Consider the following 22,561-nt stretch of genomic DNA (forward strand, 5'->3'; position numbering starts at 1 on the left):
AGGAGAGAAGAAACATGAACTGTGAGGCCAGAGGAAGGGATGCAAGTACAAGGGGAAAGGGGAGGGGGAAGGTGTGGCGGGCGGGAGGATAGGGAGACAGTTACCTAAAATGGAGAATTTAATGTTCATATCACTAGGTTGTTAGCCAGCCTAACGGATTACGAGGTGCTGTTCTTCCAGTTTGCACTGAGCCTCACTCTGGCAATTGAAAGGTCAGTGTGGGAATGGGAAGAGGAGTTAAATTAGTTGGCTACCGGGAGATCTAGCAGCCCTTGGCAGACAGAGCGCAAGTGTTCAGTGAAACAGTTGCTGAGCGAACGCTTGGTCTTGCTGATGTAAAGAATGCCATGCCGGGAGCACTGAATGCAGTACATGATGTTAGAGGAGGTGCTTGATAACCTCTGTACTGCACGGACGGGCTGCTAAGGACCCTAGATGGGTCAAGGGAGGAGGTATAGGGACAGATGTTGCATCTCCTGCGGTTGCAGGGGAAGGTACCTGGGGAGAGGGGTTTGGGTGGGAAGGTGTGAGTGAACGAAGGATTTGCGGAGGGAGGATTTGCTGAGGAACGCGGGTGGGGGTGGAGCTGGGAAGTTGTGACTGGTGGTGGGATCACTTTGATGGTGATGGAAATATCAGAGGATTATGTGTTGGATGCGAAGGCTGGCGGGGTGAAAGGTGAGGAGCAGGGGAACCCTATCCTTGTTCAAGTTGGAGATGGGGAAGCAAGAGCAGAACAACAGGACACAGAGGAGGCACGAGTCCACAACGGGGAAAACCACGTTTACTAAAGAAAGAGGACTTCACCTGATCCTGGGAGCAGATGTGGAGGAGATAGAGACATGGAACATGCCAATATCATCCTTGTAGGAGGCAGGGTGAGAGGAGGTGTAGTCGGGCAATAGTCTGTTACCTGTGATGAGGACAGAGAGATCGATAGAAGGGGACAGAGGTGTCAGAGATAGTCTAAATGATTTTGCTGGCAGAGCTGGTTAGTGGTAAAGTAGATGAAATCAATGAGTAGTTGGGTGCAGAACGCAGCCGCGGTGCAGTCATTGATGTTGTGGAGAATGAATTGGGGGATGGTGCCAGTGTACGTTTGGAACAAGGACTGTTTGACGTACTAACTAAAAGGCAGGCATAGCTGGTGCCCATGTTAGTGCCCAAGGCTACATCTTTAATAAAGTCGTAGAGTGATACAGTGTGGAACAGGCCCTTCAGCCCAGCTTGTCCACAACGACCCATGGTAACCTTTGGTTCATGCAGATAACTCATTATCCTCTCTAGATATATCAAATTAAAAAGGAAAGCAGTATCCATTAATAATGATAATATTTAGGTTGGGTTTCTGTTCTAGGTATTTTCTTGCAAGTTTATGTTGCCCACTTTTAATTCAATAGGTAATATCAATCCTGGTAGCTTAGGAAAAGGGCATGAGAGGGGTGTATCGCAAGTATAGGTACCAGCCCCCACACACCCACATGTTCCATGATTTAACATCGGTGTATCGCAAGTATAGGTACCAGCCCCCACACACCCACAAGATCCATGATTTAACATCGTTCAGCCTTCCATGGTTGCTCTTTTATGTTTTCACCAATCTGTACTTTAAATAATTGGGGCAATAACTAGGGCGGCACAGTGGCGCAATAGGTGGTGCAGCGGTAGAGTTGCTGCCTTACAGCGCCAGAGACCCGGGTTCCATCCTGACCACGGGTGCTGTCTGTGTGGAGTTTGTACGTTCTCCTTGTGACCGCGTGGGTTTCCTCCCGGTGCTCCGGTTTCCTCCTACATTCAAAAAAGACGTGCAGGTTTGTAGGTTAATGGGCATCTGTAAATTTCCTCTAGTGTGTACGATAGAGCTGGTGCATGGGGTGGCTGTTGGTCGACATGGACTTGGTGGGCCGAAGGGCCTGTTTCCACTCTGTATCTCTAAACTAAACTAAACTTCTGGCATTCAGTTGAAGGCGGAGGTAGTGGCAGAAGTATCGGCTGCAAGGAGAAAACAGCATCATTCTTCCTTGCAGTATTACTGTGCCTTAAATGCCATGCAGCACAGGAAGCGAGTGGCAATGCTGGACCCATTACTTGGCTTCACTCAGGGACAGGTGAGTGAATCTGCTAACAAATGGCACATCTGCTGGGCCTCGCATTGTGGAGGTCAGCAGTTGCTCATGTCCTCTTTGCATGTTCTCATACTAGCTTTGGATCTGACTATTGAACATTAAGCTCTCTGAATTTAACATCAAATAAATTCTGAAATATCGTGCCTCATTCTAGAACACAAATGTTCATAGGTTTTAGGAGCAGAATTACTCCACCATTCATTATTTATCTTTCCCTCTAAACCCCATCTCAACCCCATTCTCCCCATAGCCCCTTCTGCCTTCTCCCCATAGCCCCTGACACCCGTACTAATCAAGAATCTATCAATCTCCACCTTAAAAACATCCATTGACTTGGCCTGCACAGCCGTCCGTGGCAATCAATTCCACAGATTCACCACCCTCTGACTATAGAAATTCCTCCTCATCTCTTTTTTAAAGATGCTTCCTATTACTCTGAGGCTATGGCCTCTCGTCCTAGACTCTTCCACTAGTGGAAACATCCTCTCCACATCCACTTTCTCCAGGCCTTTGACTGTTGAACATCACAGACTGTTACCCATCATGACCACTTATGGTGGATGGCACAATTGCAGTTGCAGACGCTGGGACACAAAATGTAAAAGTCAATGATCAATGACGTGCACAGTCCCATGGTCAATTAATAAGATTTTACATGTTGATTTTCTTGAAAACTGATCTATGTGGATCTATTGGAAGATCTTTTGTTTTTTAAATTCTACTTCAACCAATGTAATTATTAAAATAAACAACGAATGAATGATGAGTCAACCCTTTCAAAGTGTGTTTTTACCAATTCCCCAATTCTGAATGAAAAAAGCCTCTGCAGAATGTTAGCATTATACCCTAACTCCACACAAAAAGATTAATTGCAAACAGTCCTGGTCAAGAGTTTAATACGTGGAGAAAATATGAGTTTGAGTGCCACGTGATCATTACCCTTTCGTGTTCAGGAATGCAGTGCCAAAACACATTTTATCTACATGTAGCTTTGACAAAGACAACAAACTCCAGCCGCACTCTCAACTAAAAGAATGACTTCATTCCTTGTAAAAGAAAACTAATATTGTGCTTTATGTGATTCATCTGAAAACACAGCGTAATTTGATGCCTCACAACGACTTAACCCGATCTGTTCATTCCTCCTTCATTGTTCCCTGCACTTTGGCTTTTATGAATTTTAAGACCTGTCCAACTCACTCAGTTGACCTAAAAATTCAGAGGTGATGGGTACGAATACAATAGTATCATTTGTACACACCCCAAATCTTTATATTTCGTCCAGTTTACACAAGATAAAAAATTTAAGCAAATAAGGCGCAGCGGTAGAGTTGCTGCCTCACCGTACTTACAGTGTCAGAGACCCGGGTTCGATCCCGACTACAGGTGCTGTCTGTACGGAGTTTGTACGTTTTCCCCGTGACCGCATGTGTTTTCTCCGAGATCTTTGGTTTCCTCCCGCACTCCAAAGGTTTGCAGGTTAATTGACTTGGTATAAATGTAAATTGTCCCTAATGTGTGTAGGATAGTGTTAATGTGTAGGGATCGCTGGTCGGTGCAGACTTGGTAGGCTGAAGGGCCTGTTTCCGCACTGTATAAATAAACTACATATCCAAAATTTAAATAAGAAACAAAAAAAAACAATCAATATACTGTGGCGGCACCCGGGGGCTAGGCCACTCCCTTGGTCATTCCACTCGGCACTCAGTGGACGGGAGGGATTAGGTCACTTCCTGGGTCAGTCCCCTTGGGTCAGGTGGTCTGGGACTATAAAGGTTTTGGGTGTGTCAACTCACGAGTTCTTGAGTGCGGTGTTTGGTACCACAGGTAATAAAGTTATTAACTACTCACCTGGCGTCTGGCCTGATTACCGCAGTGACCGCACCCACTACACTGGTGACCCCGACTTTCCCTCGCAAGTCGCGATGGACCAGAACCCGCTACTACCCGACTTTTCCGCCTCCTCTCAGCCGCCTCTTGAGGTGGGTCAGCCGCCTCTGGACCCTGCCGCCCGCGCCGCTATCCACGCCGTGTCGGTGTGGCTGCCTCCATTGTGGACCGAGGACCCCGACTTCTGGTTTGACCAGGCCGAGGCACAGTTCGCCCTGCGGGGAATAACTGCCGACGCCACTAAGTACTTTCACGTGGTCAGCGCCCTCGACCCGGCCACCGCGCGCCTGGTCCGACCCTTCCTCCGCAACCCCCCGGCAACCGATAAGTACGTGGCCCTTAAAGCTTTCCTCCGTCAGCAGTTCGGCCTCTGCGAGGCCGAGCGGGCAACCCGGATCCTCCGAATGCCGGGCCTGGGTGACCGCCGCCCGTCGGTACTACTGGCCGACATGCAGGCACTGCTAGGCGACTACGAGCCCGGGTTCCTCTTTAAACATGTTTTCCTGATGCTGCTGCCATCCGACCTCCGCCAGCAGCTCCTCCACGACTCGTTCCCCAACATGCAGGCGTTGGGCAGGCGCGCCGATGAGCTCATGATGGCCCATCACCTGGCCCTCGACGCGTTGGAAGTCCATCCGACGGCCGACGACTACCCGCAGGTAGGAGCCTCGATCGCCCGCATCACTATCGCTCCCCGACAGCCTTCCCGACGGTATCCGGCTTCAGCAGCTCACCCAGCCGGCGGCGCGTCTTTTTCGCACGGCCCGCCTGCAGTTCCCCCACCCGCCACCGGAGGTAGCTGGTGGTCGGAATCGGGGGTCGCGCGCAGCCTGCCGGCAGTTCCTCCATACGCCACCGGAGGTCGCTGGTGGTCGGATCGGCCCGCACAGCCGCCCGTTTTCACGGAAGCCAGCAGAGGGGGCTGGTGCTACTTCCATCGGCGGTGGGGCCCTTCGGCCCGTCAATGCAGGCAGCCCTGTTCGTTCCCGGGAAATGCAGAGGCCGGCCGTCACTGATTGCTTCGGCGGCCGGCCAGATTCATCGTGTGTTTGTGTGGGACCGCCGCTCCGGGGCCCGTTTCCTTGTGGACACCGGGGCGGAGGTGAGTGTTGTTCCCCCTTCGCAGGCTGACCTCCGCAGTGGTAACCGCGGTCCCCTCCTCGCCGCAGCCAACGGGACCACAATCCGATCATATGGTGTGCGCACGATCTCCCTCAACTTCGGGGCGAGCAGCTTCTCGTGGCCATTCGTGATCGCGGATGTGTCCCAGCCGCTGTTGGGTGCGGATTTCCTACGGGCACATTCCCTGCTCGTGGACGTTAAGCGGCAGCGTTTAGTGCACTCTGTCACTCTGCAGCCCATTTTCCTCCGCTTGGGTGACCTGGTCGTGCGTCCTGATGGGCCCCTGTCGTCCGTGGACGCCGAGTTCTCACGAATTCTGGCCGAATTCCCCGATATTCTGGACCCCCAGTTCCACTCCGCTGCCCCGAAGCATGGGGTGGTGCACCATATAACCACTACTGGCCCGCCCTTGTACGCCCGGGCACGGCGTCTTCCACCGGACAAGCTCCGTCTCGCTCGGGAGGAGTTCCGCCTTATGGAGTCACTGGGGATCGTGCGCCGTTCAGATAGCCCGTGGGCGTCCCCGCTCCATATGGTCCCCAAGGCAGACGGTGGTTGGCGTCCTTGCGGGGATTACCGCCGGCTGAACGATGCCACAATCGCCGACAGGTATCCGGTCCCTCACATCCAGGATTTTAATGCCCACCTGGCTGGCGCCACGGTATTTTCCAAGGTCGACCTGGTGCGTGGCTATAACCACATTCCAGTCCACCCCGACGACGTTCCCAAGACGGCAATCGTGACGCCATTTGGCCTATTCGAATTCCTCTGCATGCCGTTCGGACTCAAGAACGCTGCGCAAGCCTTTCAGCGGCTTATGGACTGTGTGTGCCGTGGCTTGGAATTCGTTTTCGTATACCTGGACGACATTTTGGTGGCGAGCCGCTCGAGACAGGAGCATATTGCCCATCTCCGCCAGCTATGCCAACGCCTCAGCGATCATGGGCTGGCCATCAACATCACCAAATGCCGTTTCGGGGTGGCATCCATCGAATTCCTGGGCCACCACGTGACCCCGCACGGTGCGCTGCCGCTCCCGAACAAGGTGGACGCGGTGCGCCAGTTTCCACGCCCGACCACCGTGAAGGGCCTCCAGGAGTTCGTGGGAATGGTGGCCTTTTACCACCGATTTGTGCCGTCTGCAGCCCGGATCATGCGCCCGCTGTTCCACCTCATGGCGGGCAAGCGCAGGGAGGTCGAATGGACCGACGATGCGGTGGCGGCGTTCCAACACGCCAAGGAAGCCCTGGCTGCGGCCACGATGCTCGTGCATCCACGGGTTGATGCACCAACCAGCCTGACGGTCGACGCTTCGGAAGTAGCGGTTGGGGCGGTGCTCGAACAGCACACGGATGGGTGTTGGAAGCCTCTTGCCTTCTTCAGTAGGCACCTCAGCGGCGCACAGCGGAGCTACAGTGCTTTTGACCGCGAGCTCCTTGCCCTTTACCTTGCGGTCCGCCACTTCCGCTATTTTCTCGAGGGGCGGACTTTCACCGCGTACACGGACCACAAGCCCCTTACCTTTGCTTTCGCCAAGGTGTCCGACCCGTGGTCAGCTCGCCAGCAGCGGCAGCTGGCTTACATCTCGGAATTTACTACCTCCATCCGTTTCATCGGGGGTAAAGACAACCGGGTGGCCGACGCCTTGTCTCGACCCGCGGTCCACGCCGTCCTGCAAGTGGCTGATGGAATCGACTACTCAGCCCTGGCGGCGGCCCAGTTGTCTGATAATGAGATGTCCGCCTACCGTACCGCCGTTTCGGGCCTCAGGTTGGAGGACGTTCCCTGTGGCACTGGGGGCGCGACGCTGCTTTGCGATGTGTCCACCGGGCAGCCACGCCCAATCGTGCCTGTTGCCTGGCGACGCCGGGTGTTCGAGGTGCTCCACGGGCTGTCCCACCCTTCCATTCGGGCGACGACGACCCTCGTGGCTTCCCGTTTCGTTTGGCACGGGTTACGCAAGCAGGTTGGGCATTGGGTGCGCACCTGCATCCCGTGCCAAACCTCAAAGGTACAGCGGCATGTGCGTGCGCCGCTCCAGGAGTTCCCCGTCCCTCGCCACCGTTTTGACCACATCCATGTGGACATCGTGGGGCCGCTGCCGCCTTCTCGGGGTTTCACCTACCTCCTGACAACGGTGGACCGTTTCACGCGGTGGCCGGAGGCAGTTCCACTGCCGGACACGTGTGCCTCTACTTGTGCCCGTGCCTTGGCGGCAAATTGGATTTCCAGATTCGGGGTTCCGCTCGATATTACGTCCGACAGGGGGCCACAATTCACCTCCGAGCTGTGGTCATCCATGGCCCAACTGCTGGGGGTTAACCTGCACCGCACCACAGCGTACCATCCGCAGGCGAACGGCCTGGTGGAGCGTTTCCACCGCCAGCTCAAGGCCGCTCTGAAGGCCCGGCTCGTTGGCCCGGACTGGGTTGACGCGTTGCCGTGGGTTTTACTGGGTGTCCGCACCGCCCCAAGGAGGACTTGGCCACCTCCTCGGCGGAATTGGTGTACGGGGCTCCGTTGACGGTGCCCGGAGAGTTCGTTCCCTCCGCCCAGGGACAGGCAGAACAGCCCTCGGCCGCCCTGCAACGCCTTCGGGAGACGGTGGGCTCGCTGGCGCCAGTGCCGACGCCTCGCCACGGTTCGGTGCGGTCACATGTCCCTTCCGCCCTGCAGGACTGTCCTTTTGTGTTCCTGCGTCGGGATGCCCACCGGCCACCCCTTCAGCGGCCTTATGAGGGACCGTTCAAAGTGCTTGAGCGGGGCTCTGCCACCTTCGTGTTGGACATGGGGGGTCGTCCTGAGACGGTCTCTCTTTCACGGCTGAAGCCGGCGCATGTGGACATTAGCCAGCCGGTTCTACTGGCGCAGCCTCGCCCTCGGGGTCGTCCCGCGTCCCGGCCCTTACCCCCGAAGTTCCCGCGGGTGCCTTCCCCTGGCGGGGTGGTTCTGCTTCCTGCGCCCGCCGTGGCGCGTACACGGGCTGGCCGTTTCGTCCGTCCCCCTGTCCGTTTCGTGCCTTCGGTTCTTGGGGGGGGGGGGGGGGGGGGTCCTGTGGCGGCACCCGGGGGCTAGGCCACTCCCTTGGTCATTCCACTCGGCACTCAGTGGACGGGAGGGATTAGGTCACTTCCCGGGTCAGTCCCCTTAGGTCAGGTGGTCTGGGACTATAAAGGTTTTGGGTGTGTCAACTCACGAGTTCTTGAGTGCGGTGTTTGGTACCACAGGTAATAAAGTTATTAACTACTCACCTGGCGTCTGGCCTGATTACCGCGGTGACCGCACCCACTACAATACTTTTCAAACAAGTTATTTCATTTGTTTAAATTTTGAGTCTTATGTAAACTGGCAGAAATATAAAGATTTTGGGTGTGTACAAATGATTGTATGACTTAACCTATTTGCAGACCACAGCTTGGATAACATCACTCCAGAATGAATTTGAATTTGGCAAGGTCATTGCGACTCTTTCACATTTGCTAACTAAAATGATTTTCTTTACATGGATTCCTGAAGCGTTCAGCTGGCTGCAGCAGGAGGATGTGGTGTCAACATGACACAGTTTGTAGCGCTGTCAAACCCTGGGACATTGAGCTGCCAGTTGTGTCCCTGTCGCAGCCACATTTCTGCAACGGCCGCAACATCATAGTTACAACATCTGCTTTTCCCAAGATATTCCTTGCATTGAAATAAACACACTTAGCCCATCAGTTTCACCATATTCTTACCCCTCCCACGGCTCGTCCTTGCTTTAAGACTTCCTGGCCCTAACCTCTATCTTCCCAAGAGACCGTCCATTTGGTTCCCATCACCAGGCCGCTCTGGTTTAAGTGCTCCTGAGCAGTATTAGCGAACTTCCCTGCAAGGATATTGGCTCCTCTTAATTTCTGGTGCAACCCATCCCTCATGTATAGGTCACCTCTGACCCAGAATAGGCCCCACTGGTTCTGTACTATCCAACTTTCACATCCACTTCTTGTGCATATGGGGCAATTTATTGAGGCCAAATAACCTACAAACCCACACTTCTTTGAGACGTTGGAGGTAACGAACATTCGAGGCAAACCCATGCACCTGCTGTGCCTAGATTGGCTGCTGCATTTTCTTTATTAGACCAGTGACTGAATGAATCACACTGCTTGAGCTGTGGAGGAGTTGATGGCTCTTTGCCCCAGTCAGGCATGCAACGTGTGAAAATGATGACCAAGGAGGTATAGAATCTGTTGAGGGCACGCAACAATGCCTTTAAATCTGGTGACACTTCAGCATACAGTGTTGCCAGGTCAAACCTGAACAAAGGTATAAAAAGGGCCAAAGACACACACAGGCAACGGGTGGAAGACCACTTCAACACCACGGACACCAGAAGCATGTGGCAGGGTGTCAGGGGCATCACTGGCTACAAGAGCAGCCCTGCCTACCCCCACAGCAATGTCACACTAACCAACTAGCTAAACACCTTTTTTGCCCGCTTCGAAACTGGCAACACCACCTTGAGTGGAAGAACCCCAGCCGAGGCGGAGGGACTGGTCTTGCAACTGAGCACACAGGAAGTACAGCGCGCTCTGCAAAGGGTCAACCCATGCAAGGCTGCAGGTCCGGATGGAGTTCAAGGAAGGGTACTTAGGGACTGTGCTGAACAGTTGGCTGAGGTATTCACCAGGATCTTTAACCTGTTATTATCTCTGGCTAAGGTCCCAAAGTGCCTGAAGTTGGCTACCATAGTGCCGGTGCCGAAAAAAGCAAAGATCACCAACCTGAACGACTACCGTCCGGTTGCCCTAACTCCGATAGTCATGAAGTGCTTTGAAAGGCTGGTCCTCTCACACATCAAATCCAGCATCCCTGACTCACTGGACCTACATCAATTTGCATACAGGGCAAATAGATCCACAGAGGACGCCATCTCTCTGGCTCTTCACACTGTCCTGACTCACCTGGAGAGACAGGGCACGTACGTGAGGATGCTATTCATTGACTATAGCTCTGCCTTCAACACGGTCATCCCCACCAAGCTCATCATCAAACTCCACCAGCTAGGCCTCAGCTCGTCGTTATGCGACTGGATCCTGGACTTCCTGCTGGAGCGACCGCAGGCAGTGAGAATGGGCCCGCACCTGTCCTCCACTATCACCCTCAGTACTGGCACACCACAGGTATGTGTTCTGAGCCCCATGCTCTACTCCCTCTTCACACACGACTGTGCTCCTGCCTTCGACACCAACACCATTGTCAAGTTTGCAGACGACACAACGGTGATCGGGCTGATCACCAACGGTGATGAAACAAAATACCGAGCGGAGGTGCAGAACCTGGTGGACTGGTGCTCTGATAACAACCTGTCCCTAAATACCACCAAGACCAAGGAGCTGATCATCAACTTCCGTAGGTCACACAACGGGGAATACGCCCCGATCTTTATCAACGGGGACAGTGTGGAGAGAGTGTCCAGCTTCAAGTTTCTGGGCACTCACAACTCGGAGGTCCAATAACACTGCTGCGCTGGTCAAGAAGGCACAGCAACGACTGTTCTACCTGAGAACACTGAAAAAGTCTGGTCTACCCCAACAGCTGCTGACGACATTCTACCGCTGCACCATAGAGAGCATCCTAACACATGGCATCCCTGTGTGGTACCTCAGCTGCATGGAGGCAGAGAGGAAAGCTCTTCAGCGGGTAGTCCATAGAGCTCAGAGGACTATCGGAACACAGCTACCAGCCTTGGAGGGCATCTACAACACATGATGCCTCAAGAAAGCCACCAGCATCCACAAAGACTCTTCACACCCCTGCAACAGTCTGTTCGAACTTCTACCATCGGGCAGACAATACAAGTCCTTCTACGCCCGCACCTCCTGACTCAGGAACAGCTTCATCCCCATGGCCATAGCTGCTATGAACCGGTCCTGCTGAGCCAGATGGTCACATCACACAGTGAACCGGCACAGATCTACTTGCACTTTATTCTGTTTTAAAACTGTTGTAATTTGTTTCATTGGGTTGTTTAAATTAATACTGACTAGCTAATTAATTTATTGCATCGTATGGGAGGCGCAGGCCCAATCTCGTGGTACCCCTGTACAATGACAATAAAGATATATTGTATTGTATTGTAAAACTCACTTCTGTCTCTTGTGTATTTCAGATCAACTTTTTCAAGATGGGAGTGGAAATGTTTTCCAAGAAATTGGATGATTTTTTATCTTCTGTTGCAACAATGGTCCAAAGGTGATCACAATTCTTTTTAATCACTGTACACATAGAGTTTAGTTTAGCGATACAGCCCTGAAACAGGCCCATCTGCCCACTGAGTCCACGCCGACCAGCGATCACCGCATGCTAATATTATCCTGGGCGCCAGGGACAAATTACATTTACTGTACCCTCCGCAATGTTTGGGGCAAAGACCCAACATTTATTTATTTGTCTCTGTACTCCATAATTTGAGATTTGTAATAGAAAAAAATCACATGTGGTTAAAGTGCACATTGTCAGATTTTATTAAAGGCCATTTTTATACATTTTGGTTTCACCATGTAGAAATTAAAGCAGTGTTTATATAGAGTCCCCCCATTTCAGGGCACCATAATGTTTGGGACACATGGCTTCACAGGTGTTTGTAGTTGCTCAGGTGTGTTTAAATGCCTCCTTAATGCAGATATAAGAGAGCTCTCAGCACCTAGTCTTTCCTCCAGTCTTTCCATCACCTTTGGAAACTTTTATTGCTGTTTATCAACATGAGGACTTAAGTTGTGCGAATAAAAGTCAAAGAAGCCATTATGAGACTGAGAAACAAGCATAAAACTGTTAGAGACATCAGCCAAACCTTAGTCTTACTAAAATCAACTGTTTGGAACATCATTAAAAAGAAAGAGAGCACTGGTGAGCTTATTAATCGGAAAGGGACTGGCAGGCCAAGGAAGACCTCCACAGCTGATGACAGAAGAATTCTCTCTATAATAAAGAAAAATCCCCAAACACCTGTCCGACAGATCAGAAACACTCTTCAAGAGTCGGGTGTGGATTTGTCAATGACCACTGTCTGCAGAAGACTTCATGAACAGAAATACAGAGGCTACACTGCAAGATGCAAACCACTGGTTAGCCGCAAAAATAGGATGGCCAGGTTTCAGTTTGCCAAGAAGTACTTAATAGAGCAACCACAGTTCTGGAAAAAGATCTTATGGACAGATGAGCCGAAGATTAACATATCAGAGTGATGGCAAGAGCAAAGTATGGAGGAGAGAAGGAACTGCCCAAGATCCAAAGCATACCACCTCATCTGTGAAACACAGTGGTGGGGGTGTTATGGCCTGGGCATGTATGGCTGCTGAAGGTACTGGCTCACTTATCTTCATTGATGATTGTAAAATTGTAAATTGTAAATTGTAAAAAACCTTTATTGTCACTACACAAAGTACAGCGAAATTAAAGCAGTCCAGATGATGCAATCACACACAGCAGACAGTACAAAGGACAAACCTCTACCATAACAAGCCAAACCTAATCCACTGAATCAAACAAACTGACCTCCAATACAATATAGACAAAACAACTACAACACGGTCGAGGCAGTGTACAGTGCAATCAAGACAGCAAGTTATTGCACAGCAATGAGAGCTAACATATTGCAAGTGCCGTTTTAAAAAAATAAAAGAAATAATGTAATCAAATATAAGGTGCGGTCGGCTGTAACATGCAATAATACAACGGCTGATATAAATGTGAGGTTATCCATAAATGTGAGATTATCCAATAAATGTGAGGTTATCCACTTTGGCGGCAAGAACAGGAAAGCAGAGTATTACCTGAATAGTGACCGATTGGGAGAAGGGGAGATGCAACGTGACCTGGGTGTCATGGTGCACCAGTCATTGAAAGCAAGCATGCAGGTGCAGCAGGCAGTGAAGAAAGCGAATGGTATGTCAAGTCAAGTCAAGTCAATTTATTTGTATAGCACATTTAAAAACAACCCACGTTGACCAAAGTGCTGCACATCTGACTAGGAATTCATAGCAAGAGGATTTGTTGGCATTCATAGCAAGAGGATTTGAGTTTAGGAGCAGGGAGGTTCTGCTGCAGTTGTACAGGGCCTTGGTGAGACCACACCTGGAGTATTGTGTGCAGTTTTGGTCTCCTAACCTGAGGAAAGACGTTCTTGCCTTAGAGGGAGTACAGAGAAGGTTCACCAGATTGATCCCTGGGATGGCGGGACTTACATATGAGGAAAGACTAGATAGACTGGGCTTGTACTCGCTGGAATTTAGAAGACTGAGGGGGGATCTTATTGAAACATATAAAATTCTTAAGGGGTTGGAGAGGCTAGATGCGGGAAGATTGTTCCCGATGTTGGGGGAGTCCAGAACCAGGGGTCACAGTTTAAGGATAAGGGGGAAGTCTTTTAGGACCGAGATGAGAAAACATTTCTTCACACAGAGAGTGGTGAGTCTGTGGAATTCTCTGCCACAGAAGGTAGTTGAGGCCAGTTCATTGGCTATATTTAAGAGGGAGTTAGATGTGGCCCTTTTTGCTAAAGGGATCAGGGGGTATGGAGAGATGGCAGGTACGGGATACTGAGCTGGATAATCAGCCATGATCATATTGAATGGCGGTGCAGGCTCGAAGGGCCGAATGGCCTACTCCTGCACCTATTTTCTATGTTTCTATAGTAGTAGCCCTCTTCGGATTGTTCACCTTGTTGTGGTAAAGAGGCTTGCATGCCCCCATGATTCCAAGAGCGATGCCTTCGGAAGCACTAGCTTCGGGTAGGGCCACCCATGGCAGTAAGGTCGAGGATGAGGGTCCAGACTAAGAGCAATCCAACCTAAGAGACCTCAACGGCGGACCAGGCGGACAGTTATCTTGAACTCAACGGCTGTGAAGGCGGATGAAGGCTGCAACAGATCTATCAGCTCCAATCCTCTTGGTTTCCTTGCCATTGGAATTTGTTGATTGATTTATGAAGGACCGTGTGCTTCTTGGAGTGCAACATCAAGTACACGTTAAACAAACACACGCACAGGCGTCTTCGTTCTGTGAGCAGCAGAAAACTTCACTTAAGACTTTCGGCGATGGGGAAAGGCGGCGGGAGCAGGCTACGTCATGACTGGAAGCTCCTAGTCAAGAACCCGCACGGACACGGTGAATACTTGATTCAATCTCTACAATGGAACGTAGACCATCATCCTCGACCTCGAGGGACAGCCACAATGAGTAGTGGCATAATGAATTCTGAAGTGTATAGACATTCTATCTGCTCAGGTTCAAACAAATGCCTCACAACTCATTGGCCGGCGGTTCATTCTACATTAAGACAATGATCCCAAACATACTGCTAAAGCAACAAAGGAGTTTTTACAGCTAAAAAATGGTCAATTCTTGAGCGGCCAAGTCAATCACCTGATCTGAACCCAATTGAGCATGCCTTTTAGATGCTGAAGAGAAAACTGAAGGGGACTAGCCCCCAAAACCAGCATAAGCTAAAGATGGCTGCAATACAGGCCTGGCAGAGCATCACCAGAGCATCACCAGAGCATCACCAGAGCATCACCAGAGCATCACCAGAGCATCACCAGAGCATCACCAGAGAAGACAGCAACTGTACTGCTGCCCTAATAGAGAATCTACATTACGGACCTAAGAGTTTTGTCCTTGCAGCAGTTTTACAGTTTTCAAGGAAGAGATCCTCGACAAATAGAAACTTAGAACACAAACGGAGGTCCACAGTGTTGTTTAAATTCCACCCACATCCCACAATGTTCTCTGTAATCCGGCAAGTTAATCTTTTCAAATGCACACATCATGTTGCCTTTTGAAAGTTGCTCTGTAATTTGATATCACCACCGCTCAAGTGGCAGTATCCAGATCACAGCCCTTGAAGAACATGTCTGCTCTCTCCTCTAGCTCACGTGGATTACTTTAAATCTATTCTTAAATTGTAGGAGCAGAATTAGGCCATTCGGCCCATCAAATCTATTCTACCTTTCAATCATGGCTGATCTATCTTTCCCTCTCAACCTAATTCTCCTGCCTTCTCCCCATAACCCCTGACGCCCGTACTAATCAAGAATCTTTTTAATCCCTTCTAGTTTCTTATCCTGCAGTAAGGTGAAGCATCTTCTACTACTTAATCATGCAGCTTGCTGTCACTTTCTCTGCCCCAAGACCATTCTCTTTTCTCACATGGCTGCAAATAGCTGAAGGTCCTCTCCCTTGTTACTGTTCCAGCTGATCACTGTGCTCTCTCCACAGTCTCGCATTTGACTCTGTGTGCACTCCTATATATCAGCAAGACCAAGCGCAGACTGGGCGATTGTTTCGCTGAACACCTTCGCTCAGTCCGCCTTGGCCTACGCGATCGCCTGGTTGCCAAATACTTTAACTCCCCTTCTCATTATAAAATTATAAAAGGACTGGACAAGCTAGATGCAGGAAAAATGTTTCCAATGTTGGGGGAGTCCAGAACAGGGGACCACAGTCTAAGAATAAAGGGGAGGCCATTTAAAACTGAGCTGAGAAAAAACTTTTTCACCCAGAGTTGTGAATTTGTGGAATTCTCTGCCACAGAAGGCAGTAGAGGTCAATTCATTGGATGAGTTTAAAAGAGAATTAGATGGAGCTCTATGGGCTAGCGGAATCAAGGGATGTGGGGAGAAGGCACTGGTTACTGATCGTGGATGATCAGCCATGATCACAATGAATGGCTTGAAGAGCCAAATGGCCTCCTCCTGCACCTAGTTTCTATGTTTCATTCCCGCACTGACTTTTCTGCCCTGGCCCTCCTCCATTGTCAGAGTGAGGCCACACGCAAATTGGAGGAACAGCACCTCATATTTTGCTGGGGCAGCTTACAACCCAGCGATATGAATTTGATTTCTCTAACCATGTAAGCCCTGCATTCCTTCTCTTACCGCTCCTTCCCCACCTTAGACATCCTGTCACTTTCACTATTTGCTCCCTATATCCCTTTGTTATCACCTCTTCCACAGCTAACAATCGACCATTGTGGGCTCCACCCTTCCTTAGTCATCGGTGCCGGCTCTGGTTTGTTCTGAAATCTCTTGTTTCCCTTTCCCCTGACCCTCAGTCAGAAGAAGGGCCTCAACCCAAAATATAGCCTATTCCTTTAATCCAGAGTCAGCCTGACCCGCTGAGTTACTCCAGAATTTTGTGTCAATTTTATAATCAATTAATCTGTTGATTGTGAGAGGGAGAAAAGATGGATTTTATGTGCTAAAATCAAATCGTTAATTGTCACAAATGGACATTTTAATGGGAGTGGCTGTTGTTCTAAAGAGTGTGTTTATCTGACCCAACGTAGTATCCAAGGACAACTGGACACAGAGGCTGAGACGATGAGACTGATCCAGCAGGAGCTGTTGCTGGCCAGTGAGACCACCTACATGCCCGACAACAACACCACTGCATCCAAAAAAGCTAACAGGAACCTCCTCCAGAAGGCTGGCTATCTCAACATTCGAACGTAAGTTCATCGCATTTTGTATTCTGTTCAATTGATAGTTACTTGCAGGCATAGAAACATAGAAAATAGGTGCAGGAGGAGGCCATTCGGCCCTTCGAGCCAGCACCACCATTCATTGTGATCATGGCTGATCATCCACAATCAGTAACCCGTGCCTGCCTTATCACCATATCCCTTGATTCCCCTAAAGCTTTATCTAACTCTCTTTTAAACTCATCCCGTGAATTGGTCTTCACTGCCCTCGGTGGCAGAGAACTCCACAAATTCACAACTCTCTGGGTGAAAAAGTTTCTTCTCGCCTCAGTTTTAAATTGCCTCCCCTTTATTCTTAGACTGTGGCCCCTGGTTCTGGACTCCCCCAACATTGGGAGCATTTTTCCTGCATCTAGCTTGTCCAGTCCTTTTATAATTTTATATGTCTCTATAAGATCCCCTCTCATCCTTCTAAACTCCAGTGAATACAAGCCCAGTCTTTCCAATCTTTCCTCATATGACAGTGCCACACCCCCCCCCCCCCGCCCCCACACTAGGTCCCTGTTCATTCCTGCCCCCCACCCACACTGGGTCCCTCTTCATTCTCGACCCTCTCCCCCCTACACTGGGTCACTCAGATGAAGTCTGTGTGTCACTGTGCTGGCAAGAGGCTGGGTAGACCATCCGAGATTTCCCATACAGAATTGATTCATCCTGGCTAAAAACAAATGAACCATTCTAGGGCGCACCACGACAGGCAGACTGGTCTTGCCTCTGAGCGACAGGCCGTACGTTTTCTTGGTGCTCCTATCACTTACGAAGACCATTGATCTTAGCCATTAACAATTTTTCCTTAACCTTTTCAATTTAAAAAAAAAGTTGAATGTTATTCAGTTCCAGAAGTCTGGCTCTAATTCCATCTCCTTGTCACTTCCTCCCAGTAAAACCGGCCTGGTGTCTACGTCCTGGGACAGGATGTACTTCTTCACCCAAGGGGGTAACCTGATGTGTCAGCCGCGAGGGGCAGTGGCTGGCGGGCTCATCCTGGACCTGGATAATTGCTCCGTCATGGCTGTCGATTGTGAAGACAGACGATACTGCTTTCAGATTGTATCACCATCAGGAAAGACGTAGGCCCCTCCACTCCCTGCCTGTGCTCCACCATGCGCTAAACTAATCGTACCACTTGATGTAGCAACCCATTGCTTCTGTCTTCTGAATGATGTTTTAATCTTTGTTTATTGTCACATGTACAGTGAAAAGCTTTTGTTGCGTGCTAACCAGTCAGCGGAAAGACAATGCATGATTATAGTCGAGCCATCCACAATGCCCCCATCTCTCCCACATCCCCCCTCTCTCTCCCACATCCCCCCTCTCTCTCCCACATCCCCCCTCTCCCACGTCCCCTCTCTCCCACGTCCCCTCTCTCTCCCACGTCCCCTCTCCCACGTCCCCTCTCTCCCACGTCCCCTCTCTCCCACGTCCCCTCTCTCTCCCACATCCCCCCTCTCTCCCACATCCCCTCTCTCTCCCACGTCCCCCTCTCTCCTACGTCCCCTCTCTCTCCCACGTCCCCTCTCTCCCACGTCCCCTCTCTCTCCCACGTCCCCTCTCTCTCCCACGTCCCCCTCTCTCCTACGTCCCCTCTCTCTCCCACGTCCCCTCTCCCACGTCCCCCTCTCTCCCACGTCCCCTCTCTCTCCCACGTCCCCCCTCTCTCCCACGTCCCCTCTCTCCCACGTCCCCCTCTCTCCCACGTCCCCCCTCTCTCCCACGTCCCCTCTCTCCCACGTCCCCTCTCTCTCCCACGTCCCCTCTCTCCCACGTCCCCTCTCTCTCCCACGTCCCCTCTCTCCCACGTCCCCTCTCTCTCCCACGTCCCCTCTCTCTCCCACGTCCCCCTCTCTCCTACGTCCCCTCTCTCTCCCACGTCCCCTCTCTCCCACGTCCCCCTCTCTCCCACGTCCCCTCTCTCTCCCACGTCCCCTCTCCCACGTCCCCCTCTCTCCCACGTCCCCCCTCTCTCCCACGTCCCCTCTCTCTCCCACATCCCCCCTCTCTCCCACATCCCCTCTCTCTCCCACGTCCCCCTCTCTCCTACGTCCCCTCTCTCTCCCACGTCCCCTCTCTCTCCCACGTCCCCCTCTCTCCTACGTCCCCTCTCTCTCCCACGTCCCCTCTCTCTCCCACATCCCCCCTCTCTCTCCCACGTCCCCTCTCTCCCACGTCCCCTCTCTCTCCCACGTCCCCTCTCTCTCCCACGTCCCCTCTCTCCCACGTCCCCTCTCCCACGTCCCCCTCTCTCCCACGTCCCCTCTCTCTCCCACGTCCCCTCTCCCACGTCCCCCCCTCTCCCACGTCCCCTCTCTCTCCCACGTCCCCTCTCCCACGTCCCCCTCTCTCCCACGTCCCCTCTCTCTCCCACGTCCCCTCTCTCTCCCACATCCCCCCTCTCTCTCCCACGTCCCCTCTCTCCCACGTCCCCTCTCTCTCCCACGTCCCCTCTCTCTCCCACGTCCCCTCTCTCCCACGTCCCCTCTCCCACGTCCCCCTCTCTCCCACGTCCCCTCTCTCTCCCACGTCCCCTCTCCCACGTCCCCTCTCTCTCCCACGTCCCCTCTCCCACGTCCCCCTCTCTCCCACGTCCCCCTCTCTCCCACGTCCCCTCTCTCTCCCACGTCCCCTCTCTCTCCCACGTCCCCTCTCTCCCACGTCCCCCTCTCTCCCACGTCCCCTCTCTCTCCCACATCCCCCCTCTCTCCCACATCCCCTCTCTCTCCCACGTCCCCCTCTCTCCCACGTCCCCTCTCTCTCCCACGTCCCCTCTCTCTCCCACGTCCCCTCTCTCTCCCACATCCCCTCTCCCACATCCCCTCTCTCCCACGTCCCCTCTCTCCCACGTCCCCTCTCTCTCCCACATCCCCTCTCTCCCACGTCCCCTCTCTCTCCCACATCCCCCCTCTCTCCCACATCCCCTCTCTCTCCCACGTCCCCCTCTCTCCCACATCCCCCCTCTCTCCCACATCCCCTCTCCCACGTCCCCCTCTCTCCCACATCCCCTCTCTCTCCCACGTCCCCCTCTCTCCCACGTCCCCTCTCTCTCCCACGTCCCCCTCTCTCCCACGTCCCCTCTCTCTCCCACGTCCCCTCTCTCCCACGTCCCCTCTCTCTCCCACGTCCCCTCTCTCTCCCACGTCCCCTCTCTCTCCCACGTCCCCTCTCTCCCACGTCCCCCCTCTCTCCCACGTCCCCTCTCTCTCCCACGTCCCCTCTCTCTCCCACGTCCCCTCTCTCTCCCACGTCCCCTCTCTCTCCCACGTCCCCTCTCTCCTACGTCCCCTCTCTCTCCCACGTCCCCTCTCTCTCCCACGTCCCCTCTCTCTCCCACATCCCCCTCTCTCCCACATCCCCTCTCTCTCCCACGTCCCCCTCTCTCCCACGTCCCCTCTCTCTCCCACGTCCCCTCTCTCTCCCACATCCCCCCTCTCTCCCACGTCCCCCCTCTCTCCCACGTCCCCTCTCTCTCCCACGTCCCCTCTCTCCCACGTCCCCCTCTCTCCCACGTCCCCTCTCTCTCCCACGTCCCCTCTCTCTCCCACATCCCCCCTCTCTCTCCCACGTCCCCTCTCTCCCACGTCCCCTCTCTCTCCCACGTCCCCTCTCTCTCCCACGTCCCCTCTCCCACGTCCCCCTCTCTCCCACGTCCCCCTCTCTCCCACGTCCCCCCCTCTCCCACGTCCCCATCTCTCCCACGTCCCCCCTCTCTCCCACGTTCCCCCCTCTCTCTCCCACGTCCCCCCCTCTCCCACGTCCCCCCTCTCCCACGTCCCCCCTCTCTCCCACGTCCCCCTCTCTCCCACGTCCCCCCCCTCTCTCCCACGTACCCCTCTCTCTCCCACGTCCCCCCTCTCTCCCACACCCCCCCTCTCTCCCACGTCCCCCCCCTCTCCCACGTCCCCCATCTCTCCCACGTCCCCCCTCTCTCCCACGTCCCCCCTCTCTCCCACGTCCCCCCTCTCTCTCCCATGTCCCCCCTCTCTCCTACATCCCCCCTCTCTCCCACGTCCCCCCTCTCTCCCACGTCCCCCTCTCTCTCCCACGTCCCCCCTCTCTCCCACGTCCCCCCTCTCTCCCACGTCCCCCCCCTCTCCCACGTCCCCCCTCTCTCCCACGTTCCCCCCCCTCTCTCCCACGTCCCCCTCTCTCTCCCACGTCCCCCCTCTCTCCCACATCCCCTCTCTCCGATGGCCCTCCGTGCTGTACGTTGGTAGCGGGTCCCTGGTCCCTGGTCGTGGTGCAGTTCCCTGGTCACTCTCCTGTCGCGGGTCCCTGGTCGTGGTGCGGGTCCCTGGTCACTCTCCTGTCGCGGGTCCCTGGTCACTCTCCTGTCGCGGGTCCCTGGTCACTCTCGTGGTGCGGGTCCCTGGTCACTCTCGTGGTGCGGGTCCCTTGTCACTCTCCTGTCGCCGGTCCCTGGTCACTCTCCTGGTGCGGGTCCCTGGTCACTCTCGTGATGTGGGTCCCGTGGACGTCCCCAGTGGGTGAGCCGGGCCGGCGGGGCTTGGCCTCCATCCAGCGGGAGCACTCACGGCCGCCATGAGGTCACAAGGGATGTTGCTCTGGTTCGCGGTTTCTGCTCTGCAGCATCCTCTAATCAGTGCAACTGACCTGGTGAATAAAGCAAAAGTCATCGCTTTGTAATAGTAGGAACAGGGCAGTCTCATCAAAAAAACACAACTGCTGGAAAATAGGTGCCACGGCAAGGGGTTGTCCATCCCAATTTGTTAAAAAGAGGGCAAATCAGTATTGGAACTACAGTACAACTAAGGTAGACACAAAATGCTGGAGTAACTCAGCAGGTCAAGCAGCATCTCTGGAGAGAAGGAATGGGTGACGTTTCAGGTCTCGATCCGAAACGTCACAACATTCCTTCTCTCAAGAGATGCTGCCTGACCTGCTGAGTTACTCCAGCATTTCGGGTCAACCATATAACCATATAACAATTACAGCACGGAAACAGGCCCGTTCGGCCCAACCAGTCCATGCCGACCACTTTCTCTGACCTAGTCTCATCTACCTGCTCTCAGACCATAACCCTCCAATCCCCTCCCATCCATATACCTATCTAATTTACTCTTAAATAATAAAATCGAGCCTGCCTCCACCATCACCATGAGTAAAGAAGTTACCCCTCATGTTACCCCTAAACCTTTGTCCCTTAATTCTGAAGTTATGTCCCCTTGTTGGAATCTTCCCCACTCTCAAAGGGGAAAAAAAGCCTACCCACGTCAACTCTGTCCGTCCCTCTTAAAATTTTAAAAACCTCTATCAAGTCCCCCCTCAACCTTCTACGCTCCAAAGAATAAAGACCCAACCTGTTCAACCTCTCTCTGTAGCTTAAGTGCTGAAACCCAGGCAACATTCTAGTAAATCTCCTCTGTACCCTCTCCATTTTGTCGACATCCTTCCTATAATTTGGCGACCAGAACTGCACACCATACTCCAGATTCCAACCTTCGATTTAAACCAACATCTGCAGGTTTTTTTTTCCTACAGTACAACTATTTCTGATTATATTTTAGGAACATTATCCTACAAGCAGAAGGCAAGCAAGAATATGAAGAGGTATCAAGTTAAATTATATTCAGGAATTTTTCTTCAGGCTGAATTCTTTAAACTGATATGCCAATTTTGTTTTTATTCATTGCCTTCGTAGTGGATTTGCACCATCAATAATATATCCAGGCAGATCTACCTCACTGACAACCCACAGGTAACTTACATTGCTGTGTTAGTGTACCCATATTTTGTTGTGTTGTTCAGTTGTTTGAGGTGAATAAACTAATAAACAATGCCTTTGCATGCTAGGCGATTGCAATCAGGCTGAACGAAACAGCAGTGCAAGCAGTGACTCCGATGTCCACCTTTCAGAAGAAACACGAAAGTTTTCGTCCTGAGCAGTAAGTGG

At 52.5% G+C, this 22,561-nt stretch overlaps 1 protein-coding gene across 2 annotated transcripts in view; it reads left to right on the plus strand.

The window, feature by feature from the left end:
- The window catches only part of appl2 (adaptor protein, phosphotyrosine interaction, PH domain and leucine zipper containing 2), a 93,218-nt gene that overhangs the window by 39,240 nt on the left and 31,417 nt on the right, over positions 1-22,561 (plus strand). For both annotated transcript variants that reach the window (XM_078420065.1, XM_078420066.1), the window contains 7 exons: positions 1,962-2,108; positions 11,284-11,366; positions 16,459-16,620; positions 17,535-17,723; positions 22,176-22,218; positions 22,310-22,366; positions 22,462-22,553. In XM_078420065.1, the coding sequence (XP_078276191.1) occupies positions 1,962-2,108; positions 11,284-11,366; positions 16,459-16,620; positions 17,535-17,723; positions 22,176-22,218; positions 22,310-22,366; positions 22,462-22,553 (773 nt within the window). The remainder of the gene's footprint in view (positions 1-1,961; positions 2,109-11,283; positions 11,367-16,458; positions 16,621-17,534; positions 17,724-22,175; positions 22,219-22,309; positions 22,367-22,461; positions 22,554-22,561) is intronic.

The sequence above is a fragment of the Rhinoraja longicauda genome, chromosome 23 (genome assembly GCF_053455715.1).
Source record: "Rhinoraja longicauda isolate Sanriku21f chromosome 23, sRhiLon1.1, whole genome shotgun sequence".
In the NCBI taxonomy this organism is placed as follows: Eukaryota; Metazoa; Chordata; class Chondrichthyes; order Rajiformes; family Arhynchobatidae; genus Rhinoraja; species Rhinoraja longicauda.